Genomic DNA, 11,702 nt, shown 5'->3' with positions numbered 1-11,702 from the left:
CTTGATTAAGGACTGAGATGGCGTTGGATATGAACTTCTGATTGTTTCCCGTGACCAATATGTCATCAACGTAGACAAGTAGATAGACAGAGACTTTGTCACGGTTGTAGATGAACAGAGAGCAGTCAGCGGATGAACTAATGAACCCAAATTACAGGAGAGCTTTGCGTAGTTGATCATACCACGCTCTTGGAGCCTGTCGAAGACCATAAAGCGCCTTCTTGGGATGACAGACATGTGTTGGTTTGTTTGGGTCTATGTAACCCTCCGGTTGCGACATGAACACCGTCTCTTGAAGTTCGCCGTTCAGAAATGCATTGTTGATATCGACTTGTTGGATGTCCCACCCAAACGTGACAGCGAGCGTGAAGATCACTTTGATTGTTGATGGCTTGACGACCGGACTGAATGTTTCAAAATAATCCACGCCAGCTGTTTGTTGAAATCCCCGAGCAACAAGCCTCGCCTTGAATCTTTCTACTGACCCATCAACCTTTTATTTGATGCGATATACCCACTTATTTGTCACCACGTTCATGCTTGGATCATACGGCACTAGCTCCCACGTACCATTCTTGATCAAGGCACCATGTTCAAGATCCATTGCAGTCTTCCACTTCGGATCTGCTAAGGCATGAGAGACATTAACAGGTTCTATTGCTAAGCTACACATTAGAGCAACAACATTGAAAGCTTTTGGTTTATGGATGCCTAATTTGGATCTAGTTATCATTGGGTGGTCATTTGTGGTGATTTGGATTTCAGAATTGGGGGTTTGGGTTTGGGTTGGGGTTTGTGTTTGAGTAAGGTACAATGGCAGTGATGGTGTTTGTTGTTTCAGGCTGGGACATGGACTGATCACTCGGTTCATTTGTGATTATTTGGCTGCTATTAGGATCTGTGTGAGGTGAACTTGGTGGGTTATTGACTGGTGTGTACGAGGTCCGATAAGGTATGGGAAGTGGTGTAGGTGTAGGGGCTGGTGTAGGTGCAGGTTTTTGAGAAAACAAAGTACTGTATGGAAATGTGTACTCATCAAATATAACAGACCGAGAAATGAATATTCTTCCAGTTGAATGTAAGCACCTATAACCAGCGTGTAAAAGACTGTATCCTAAGAACACACATTGAGAAGTTCTGTAGTCAAATTTGTGTTTTTGATATGGTCGCAGAAAAGGATAACAAGAACAACCAAAAAACATTGAAAAATTTGTAATCAGGGACTCTATTGAACATGGGTTGAAAGGGAGATTTTAGTTGTAAAGTGGGAGTTGGAAGTCGATTTATGAGAAAAACAGACACAATTGAGTCCCACCAGAACTCCTTTGGTAATTGGGATTGATGATGAAGAGTTAAGCTGAGATCAATTATGTGTTGATGTTTTCGTTCAGCTCGGCCATTTTATTGATGAGTTTTGGGATAGGGGTGTCTGAATTGAATACCGAGACTGTTTAGAATTGGTGTGAGTGGTCTAAACTCACCACCCCAATCAGATTGAAGACATTTTATTTTGATGTTGAATTGAGTTTGAATAAACGTATTGAACCTGAGAAAAGTGGAGACAGTGTCTGATTTTTGTTTCAGCGGAAAAACCCATGTGTATCTAGTAAAATCATCTATAAAGTGCACATAATACCGAAAACCAGTAGTTGAAAGTTCAGGGGATGGACCCCATAAATCAGAATGAACAAGCTGAAAAGGAGAAGTGGTTTTCAAATCAACAGTAGAAAAATGAAACTGATGCATTTTTCCTGAAAGAGAGTTGTCAACACTTTTTAGAACACAACTGAGTACATCTTTCGAAGGATGTCCTAATCTTCGATACCAAATATCCACATCTTTGGTACTCGAATTGTTACTAGAAGTATTGCAAACAAAAGACTTAGAATTACATGGATTGATATTTGCACACTCAACAAGAATTATACAAGAATCAGAATTAACTAAAAAATCAGATTTTATACTAGACTTTGACACAGAAAACAGCTGAGCTGGTAGACTTGAAACAAGAGCTTGCAATTTTGGAGTAGACAAGTGAGAGAAATCAAGCTGGTATAGGCCGTCTTTAAGACATGCTTCCAAAAGAACTTTCATTGTGGCCTTGTCCTTAATGAGACATCAAAAAATTCAATTAGTACTTTCTTATCACGGGTAAATTGAGATATACTTAGCAGATTTTTGGTGATTTGTGGTACATGTAAGATATTCTTAAGGCTAAGGTTTTTGTCCTGGTTTTTCAGCTTTACAGTTGTATCTCCAATGTGTAAAATAGCAAGTTGAGAGCCATTACCGATTGTTAATTTCTCTGAGACTTTGAACTGTATATTTTCTCATTAACTGAAAAATATTAGTACATGAGGATGATTATATACAGTTTTTCCTCTAACCGACTTATAATTATTCAGTTATAACAACCTGAATAATGACGTCATAATTACTACATAAATGCTGAACTGAGATACTCTAATAGACAGATTGCCTCAAAAGACACTTGATCTTGTTTGGATCACGATGATCACCCAGAACAAGGAGCTCGGATTTTTCGCATCGGATTCCATGGAGACTGTCTCGACCATCACGACATGCTCGAGGATTATCCCGCTCCAGTAGTCCTTGATCATGTTGAGTTTCTCTGTTCCTTTATCTCCGCTTCCGACGGTGAGTTTGGTTGTTTGATTTTTCTTTATTGCATATAAATTGCTCGGAGTCATGCAAAGTCTGTTAAATATAAAATAAAAATAAGATAATGAATCTGATACTTATGAAGATGTTTGTACAGTGACTGTTATCAGTCTCATTGTTTTTACTTACAAAGGTTTCGTTCTCTGCTATCTGCACCAGTAAAAAAAAAAAAAACCTTCTTCAGTTTTCAGGCCTTTGAGATTAGAGTTTCCGTATTCAATTATTGTATCGTATGGACAAATTTGAGATACTGGAAGTTGGAAGAATGGTTTTTTGGAGATTGCAGTATTCATCTTTTGAAGATTCGTTGATTTCTGAGTCCACATAGTTTTATTTTATTTTGGTTTTTACACTGGTTAATTAGTTTTCATTTTTCTCGGGAGAAATAGAGACATGAAAAGCAATACTTACTCGCATGGAAAAAATTCCAATAAATGTAAACAATTATAGTAAATGTAAACTTCTTAATAATTGAAAGCATTGTAAGCAATTCCATGTCAAAGAACTCTCTAAAATGATTTCAGGAAGCACATGGGCTTCTCACATACTAACAATTCCAAGGAAGAAAATATGCAAGCTTGTTTGATTACAATTGAACACTAAAATAAGTTTGACAAAACATTAATAAGCTCAAAAACAGACAAAAGAGGAAAATCCTCAATCCTGAGAAAGTGAAGATAAGAAAATTAACTTAACAATAACAAGCATGAACTCCATGACTGAACGGCAACGCTTTAATCGTGCAAAATATGTGTCCCAGTTTTCTGAAAAGTTCATCATTAGTGAAGATCAATTATCAACTCCCTTTTTTTACTTTATGAAAATAAACAAAGAAGCTTTGATGTGTTGGTGTTTATTTTCATCAGTAAGGACTATTTGGTTTAAATAAATAAAATAACATTACCTTAAGATCCTTATGCGTTGTAGACATTCTGCTTGCAAATAAGTCGTGTATTCTGTGCAACTCAGCAACAACATCGCTGATGTTCCTCCGCTCTTCGGGGCGTTTTGAAGAACATACCACTCCTATTTCGAATATCGAAATCAAAGAAGACTTGAGCACTATCTCCTCGTGATCTTGCTCTTCCTCCAAGATCACAGGGTCCAATATCGCGGTGATGCGATCTGGGATTCCCGCGGAAGCAAAGTTGTTCAAGTCGAAGTCATCTTTGAACATAATATCAGTGGGTCTCTTCGCAGTAAACATTTCCAACAAAAGGACTCCGAAGCTGTATATATCCCCCCATTTCGAAACCTCACTTCCCGTGGCATACTCTGGATTACACAATATGAGAGTTAAAAAAATATTAAAACAAGATTTAACAGGGCTTATAAGATAAACACCTCACTTCCAGTGCTATTTTTAGTAATATTATATTAAAATGTGAAAACAAACCATTTTTATATCAATTTTTTTATATCAATTTCAGTAGCAAAAACACTACAATGCCTTTTATAGGAAGTGACTTCAGAGCAGATTGAAGTGAAGTGCCCTCAGATCTACTAGAAAAGCCATTAGCATATTTTTTTTTTATTTTTTTTTTATTTCATCTTACTTGAGTAACTATTGGGGTTACGATAGAATCTCATTACACTTCCTGTAAATAAATTAAAAAAAAAAAAAAAAGAATCTCATTACACTTAACATATTAAAAGTAACTATTTAAACATTACCTGGTGGGACATAGCCGACGGTTCCTCTTATTACCCCGATAGAGCTACTTTCGTTAGAAATATTACTTCTCATAAGTTTTGCCAATCCAAAATCACCGAGGCGAGCAACCATATTACTCGGCTTTATGTCGCAGTGTATGATTGATTCGAAGCAGTGGTTATGCAAATAGTCTAGGGCAGTTGCCACGTCAATGGCGATTTTGATCCTCTGAATCAGACTCAAACTCTGCCCCGCACGTCCAGAATGGAGCCACTCCTCGAGATTCCCGTTCTCCATAAACTCGTAGATTAAAGCCTTGAAATCATTCCCTTGAAAGTCATTGATCGAACACACCGTTAGAAGCTTGACAAGATTCCTATGCCTGACACTCCCCAAAGATTCGCACTCAGCCACAAAACTTTTTAAGGCTCGTGAAACGTGAAGGTTCAAGACTTTTACAGCGACGAGTTTTTGTTCATCTTGACTCAAGATTCCCTTATAGACAGAGCCAAAACTGCCTACGCCGATCAAATTTGAGGAAGAGAAACTATCGGTCGCTTGGACGAGATCGCCGTAGGAGACCCTTGGCAGTGAAGTTTCAGCTGATTCCTCCATTGCGGGCTTTGATATTTTCCTCTTGAGAAACACAACCATCATACTGGTGAACACAGCAATCAATCCCACAACCAAACAACAAACAATAGTGACAACAAAAATTGTCTTTGTAGATGGTTTATGATTTTTGTGGTGGGCAATTAAGGCACAAGTCGGCAAATTCAGTTCAGGCAAGCCTCCGCAGAGCCTTGTGTTTCCAACTACTGAGAATTTACTCGTGTTTTTGAAGACTCCTTGTAGTGGTACTTGACCTTCCAGCTCATTAAACGATAAATTTAAATACTCCAAGCCTCGAAAGTCGGTAAAATAAATCGGTATTGGACCAGACAGGTTGTTACGAGAAAGGTCTACTTCTCGAGCTCCTTTCAAGCTTTGAAGATCTTTTGGAATCGAGCCTCGTAATTGGTTGCCTTGCATGTAAAGAAACTCCATGCTTACACAGCTATATACCGAGACTTTTTGGAATTTCACCCGAGAGCTTATTTTCAGAAATGTCGAGAATTCCAAGATTTACCAGTCTTCCTATCTCAGAGGGAATAGGCCCTGAAAATTGATTTCTAGACAGAACTAGGCCTATGGAAAGCATGGATATGCTCATGAGTTGTGATGGTATCAAACCGCTCAGATTATTTTTATGGAGGCTCAAAAGTTGCAAATTTTTACACCCTCCGAGGCTTTTCGGGATACTTCCTTGTATGTTATTCTCATTTAGATATAATTTACTTAACAATGTCAAGTTTCCCATAGAAGTTGGAATGTGGCCTGAGATTTTATTGCTAGTCAGCCTTAAGATATTTACCATTCGCAGCTTGCCTATTGTGCTCGGTATGTGACCGGTCAAACGATTACCCTCCAGTGATAACAACTCCAAGCTTACAAGATCTCCTATCATATCCGGAATATTCCCAATAATCTGATTTTCTCCGAACATCAAGATCCGTATTTTTGTTGCATTACCGATGTTTTCGGGGATCGGTCCTCTAAATTTGTTGTAGCTGATACTCACAGCTTCTAAGCTAGTACTGTTCATGGTTTCACGCAAAAAGTTTAAGTCTCCCTCCTCGACGGAGCCCAAGTTATTGACACTTAATGCCAACCCGTAGAGATTTGGGCAACCATTAAAGCTAGGTACTTTTCCAAAGAACTCGTTGTAGGTAATATGAAAGTTGACAAGGTTTGAGGCATTGGATAATGTGGCGGGAATGATTCCAGAAAAGTTATTTTCAGAGAGATGAAAATGTTGAAGGTTTGGAAGAGTGTTTCCCAAGTTTGGAGGAAGATTTCCTTCAAGTTTGTTAGTATGGACACTGAAATACTCAAGTGTCGAGACATTGTAGAGCGAAAGAGGAATGTTACCTGTTACATTTAAAAAAAATTATCAACGAGCAAGATCGATAAATTCATTGTTTAACACTTGAAAATGTGGATAATTTTTAGGGTAATTTAGCAAAATAGCCAATTTAAACGTTAAGAATTGTTAAATAGCCAAATTTTGGTAAATATTAGGTAAATAGCTAATTTTATATATTTACAAACGTAAATATTAAGTAAATATTCACTATCATATTAAGCCACGTCATCATTTATGGTTATTTACCTAATATTTACCAAACATTGACTATTTAGCAATATCAAACGATTAAGTTGGTTATTTTTCTAATTTTTTTGTAATTTTTATTGAAATATTAAACTACCTATCGCATTTGGTGTAAAATTTGATATTATTTTATGATTGTGATACGAGTGGCATTAAAAGAATGTGGGCCCACTTTAGTTTTTTCTTTTGCTTTGTTTATTTGTATATGATATAAAGTGTGGGGGTTTCGTAAACACACGCGAATAAAAAAAGGGAGAGAAAAAGAAAGAGTGGGTGAGAGAAAGAAAGAGAGAAAAACACTTAGAACAAGCTAGAGAGAAATCTTTCAGATAGAAAAGAGAAAGTTTTTTAGAGTTTGTAATATTTGTAATCTTGGATTGATATTTGTTAGTGGAATCACTCTCCAAGTAGGACGTAGGATGTATTTGGTCCGAATCCGGGTAAAACTCCTCGTCTCAATCTTTTTCATTATTGTCGATTAAACTTTTTGGATTGGAGCCACAGAGACATTTATATAATTATACTAGTATATTCTGTATTCCGCAGGTAGCTGACCCCAAATCGTTCCCACAAATTGGTATCAGAGCAGGGTTGTGTTGCAATTTTGGGGTTTTGTGTTGTGCTTTCGTGTGCACACCAAGTATTCGATAAATTGTTTCCTTGGAGTTTTGGGTTGTTTTGTGACGGTGTCAACCTCGAAAGTTGATATTAAGAAGTTTGATGGCTCAAATGACTTTAGGTTATGAAAATGGAAGATCTAAGCTCACCTCAGGAACATGGATCTCAGGAAGACTCTAGACGGATCCGATAGGCTTCCGGCGACGTGGGATGCGACAAAGAAGGAATAAGTGTTGGAGAGGACTTTCAATACCTTGATTCTTAATATCAGTGATACAGTGTTGCGGGAGGTGATATAGTATACGTCGGCAGCCGGGACATGGTTGAAATTAAAGTCACTTTACATGACGAAGACATTATCGAGTTGGTTGTTTCTCAAAGTGCAGTTTTTCAATTCAAGATGGCCGAAGGAAAGGATTTGATAGATCATCTTGACGAGTTCAACACATTGATTATCAATTTGGAGAACATTGATGTGAAGTATGGCGACAAGTATCAAGCATTTGTTTTGCTTTATTCTTTGCCGAGGTCGTACGAGAACATGGTTACATTATTTAAAATGGTAGAGAGGAGATTACTCTTGACGAGGTTGTTGGAGCTTTGAAGTCAAAGAAACAAAAACGACGGATAGATATGAACGGTACTAGAAGAGATGACTTGGTTATGTCTCGAGATGGATTCGACAAAGAGAGACACCAAGGGAAAGAAAAAGTCATGGTCGAAGTTTCCAAAATCGAAGAAGTTTGTCATCAAGTATTACAAGTGCCATGAAGAAAGACACGTGGTGAAGAATTGTCCGAATTAGAGATATCGAGAGACAAGAAGAATATGCAGCGGTTGTTCAAGAAGTTGTTTCCATATACGAGAGCTCTGATGTTCTCGTAGTCTCCACCACTCAATCTGACCAATGTTGGGTCATGGACTCCGGATGCTCATTTCATATGACACCGAATGAAGTTTGGTTCAAGAGCTACAAAAAAGCCGAGATGGGTGAAGTATTGCTTGGGAACAATAAGTCATGTAAGGTGGATGGAATCGATGCGATGTATATTAAGTCGGACGATGGGATCGAGCGGATTATGACAAAGATATGGCATGTCTCGAAATTACAAAGAAACTTTATTTCACTTGGAACGTTGGACCAGCATGAATTTTGTTGGAAGGGTGAAAATAATGTTTTGAAGGTCACGAAGGGGTCTCAATGTCCTTCAAGGCAGCACTTTGGTCGATGATGTAGTGGCAGTTACAAAACTGCAAGAGACGTATTTGGCTAGCCTTTGGCACAAGAGGTTGGGTTAGATTTGATGGATTTGGGGGGGGGGGGGGGGGGGGGGGAGGGGGTAACAGAGGTCGGGATAGCTCAGCTGGTAGAGCCCGCCGAATCCATTTCTGACTTCACCACGATCGATTAGGTTAAATGAAATACTCTTTATTATTAATATTATTTGGTGGATTAGCTTGGTGACTTGGAGTTTTGCAAAAAATGTATCTATAGCAAAGCCACGGGAGTGAAGTTTAGATGTTTCACGGGACACGTTGAACTATGTGCACTCGGATTTATGTGGCGCCAACTCTAGGTGGAGGTCGGTATTTCATCACGTTCAGCGATGATTGTTCTCAGAAGGTTATGGTTTACATCTTGAAGCATAAAGATGAAGCTTTTGTAAAGTTCAAAGAATGGGAGAAAAATTAAGCTTAGGTAAAAACCGAGAGAAAAATCAAGAAGCTTCGAACAGACAATGATTTAGAGTATTTGGGTGATGAGTTCAATCAATTCATCAAGGAAGAATGGATAGTTAGGCACAAGACCGTCAGGGGAACCCCGCGACAAAATGGACTTGCGGAGAGGATGAACCTAACATTACTTGAGATGGTGAGATGCATGTTATATTCGGGGCCGGGTTGCCGAAGAGGTTTTAGGGAGAAGCCTTGAACACAGCGGCTGACTTGATACATCGATGGCGTTGAATTACAAGGCATCTGAATGGTTATCCACCAAAACTCGACAACTTGAAGGTATTTGGTTATGTGGCTTACATGCCCCAAAGAGAGGTCAAACTAGATCTGAGAGAAAAGATGTGTATGTTTGTCGGTTATCCCGAAGGCGTGAAGGGCTGGAAGCATAGGTACAAAAAAGGTGAAGCTTCGAAATGTGTCAGTAGCCAGGATGTTGTCTTTAGAGAATCCAAGTACTACATGGCCATGGCTAGTCAATATAACGTGGATGTCGCTAAGGAAAGAGCCGAAATTGAGGTGGAGCTATTGGAGAGATGTAGTGATGAGTTGGAGGATAAAGATGAGGCTCGTGATGAGGGTCACTTGGAAGAAATTAAAGAGTTAGGCGGTGAAATTCCAGACGAGGGCCTAGACTCGTACCAAATGGTAAGAGACCGACATAGAAGAGAAACCTAAGCCCGAAAAAGGTATGGTTACTCCGATTTAGTTGCATTTGCGTTGGTTGCCGATGAGGAGTCGAAGACTCAGAACTGATGTCGTATCGGGAATAAGTGATTGGTAAAGACAAAGAGCTATTGAAGTATGTGATGGAAGAGAAAATGGTATCGGTTGACAAGAGTGAGACATAAGTTCTCGTGCACAAGCCTAAAGATCAACGTGTGTTTGGTTGCAACTGGGTGTTCATGGTGCGAAATGGATTCTCACGGAGCAACTTTGATAGTTGCATGTATGTCAAGTGGGTTGATGGTTGTGGAATAATCTTGTTGCTATATGTTGATGATATTTGATTGCGTCGAAGAACAAGAATGAAGTCCACAACATAAAATGAGTTTTGGAAAGCGAGTTTAAAATGAAAGATATGGGACCGGACAAGAAAATTTTGGGGATGGAAATCACACGAAATAGGAGATATGTTGAGTTATTTCGTGTCTCAATGTGGTTATCTTCGAAAGATGGTAGCCAAGTTCGGGATGTCGGAGGCAAATGCGGTTTAAACACCTTTGGCGGCTCATTTCAAACTTTCCGCGAGAATGTCGCCGGAGACAGATGATGGTCGAGCGGGTATGAAGTGAATTCCTTTACGAGTGACGTTGGAAGTCTCATGTATGTCAAGGCGTGCACACGACCAGATTTAGCTTATGTAGCTAGTCTTGTAAGCATGTTATAGCCCATCTGGGAAGAGAAAATTGGGAGGAAATAAAGTGGGTACTTCGGTTCGTCAAGGGAACTTCGGATGTCAGATTACTCTATAGGTGGGTGAATGAAGGTGATGCAAAGTTGAGAGGCTATGTTGATGTGGACTTTTGCGGGTGACTTTGACAAGAGACGATCGTTGATTGGGTATGTGTTCACCTTGTTTGGTTGTGCGGTGAGTTGAAAGGCGCAACTACAACCGGTAGTTGCACTTTCTACGACGGAGGCCGAGTACATCGCCGCCACGGAAGGTGTGAATGAATCTTTTTAGTTGAAGGGGTTAATCGGTGAGCACCGCATTGTGCAAAATGAGGTAAAGTTATTTTGTGATAATCAAAGCGCAAAATTAGGTAAGAACCAAATGTTTCACAAGAGGACGAAACACATCGACATAAAGCTACACTTCATTCGAGATGTGGTCGTCGAGGGGTCCGTGGTTATTGAGAAAGTGCACACGGACAAGAATCCCACGGATATGGCTACAAAGGCGGTGACGGGGATCAAGTTTCGGCATTTTGTGACTTGATCAACGTCGCAAAGTTGAGAAATTAGACAAGGACGTGGAGAGTGGTTCTACGGAGGTTCTCGGTGTTGAAGGTTGCTGCTGTCCGAATCTTCTTAAAGTCAAGGTGGAGATTTGTGATAGTGGGTTTAAAAGAATGTGGGCGCCACTTTAGTTTTTCCTTTTGCTTTGTTTATTTGTATATGATATAAAGTGAGAGCGGGTGAGAGAAAGAAAGAGGAAAAAACTTTTAGAACAACCTAGAGAGAAATTTTTGAGGGAAAAGAGAAAGTTTTTGAGAGCTTGTAATCTTTGTGATATCGGATTGATATTAGTTAGTGGAATCACTGTTCAAGTAGGACGTAGAACGTATGTGGTCCGAACTTGGGTAAACTAATTTGGTCCGGTATTGGTTAGTGCTAATATATTTCATATTCCGACCCCCAAATTATTCCCACAATAATTTAGTTTAAATATATTTCTAGATAAATCATATTAGTCAACTAATTTGAACACGATAATTATTTTTGTTTGAATGGTATTTGCTACTAAGGGGGATTGAACCTATGACATTCAATTTGGGTGATGTAGAATTACAACTACGCTATTGAGACGTAGTAATTCTTTTATGTGTAAAAAAATATGCTGTGTGACATTTTCTTGAACTTTACATGTTTTGGTAGGAGGTCTCTACTTTTCTTTTCTTTTCTTAGAACTAGTAGTTACTAAACTTTGCATGATCAAAGACGGATATTAAAACATGATATTATTAGACTCTAATTGAAAGAGATACAAAATGATATACCAAATAGATAATTAATGGTAAAGGGAAACTTGAGACACCATTTCTTTTGGGTTGAACATTTATGAAAATTAAGTGTTTG

At 38.8% G+C, this 11,702-nt stretch overlaps 1 protein-coding gene across 1 annotated transcript; it reads right to left on the bottom strand.

The window, feature by feature from the left end:
• Positions 1-3,401: 3,401 nt before the first annotated feature.
• Positions 3,402-5,981, bottom strand: LOC149383736 (putative LRR receptor-like serine/threonine-protein kinase At3g47570). Its single transcript, XM_089627901.1, has 4 exons — positions 5,751-5,981; positions 4,357-4,972; positions 3,587-3,957; positions 3,402-3,446 (listed from the first exon to the last, which is right to left on the bottom strand). The coding sequence occupies exons 1-4, from the start codon at positions 5,979-5,981 to the stop codon at positions 3,417-3,419; spliced, it is 1,248 nt and encodes a 415-aa protein (XP_089484027.1). The 3' UTR covers positions 3,402-3,416.
• Between the last annotated feature and the right edge of the window lie 5,721 nt (positions 5,982-11,702).

Source organism: Urtica dioica, chromosome 10, assembly GCF_054948205.1.
Source record: "Urtica dioica subsp. dioica isolate 48M chromosome 10, U.dioica_male_clone48M_v1_H2, whole genome shotgun sequence".
In the NCBI taxonomy this organism is placed as follows: domain Eukaryota; kingdom Viridiplantae; phylum Streptophyta; class Magnoliopsida; order Rosales; family Urticaceae; genus Urtica; species Urtica dioica.
Note: the sequence above shows the minus strand (reverse complement) of the source record. Positions and strands in the feature narration are given on the sequence as shown.

Bases quoted from the DNA above. Each gene is read 5' to 3' on its own strand.
- LOC149383736 (XM_089627901.1), bottom strand. From the start codon at position 5,981: ATGAACAGTACTAGCTTAGAAGCTGTGAGTATCAGCTACAACAAATTT. The intron at 4,973-5,750 runs GTAAATATCTTA...GTGTTTCTCAAG, and splicing joins CAATAGGCAAGCTGCGAATG to AGGAAAATATCAAAGCCCGC. The intron at 3,958-4,356 runs GTAATGTTTAAA...TGTGTAATCCAG, and splicing joins CGTCGGCTATGTCCCACCAG to AGTATGCCACGGGAAGTGAG.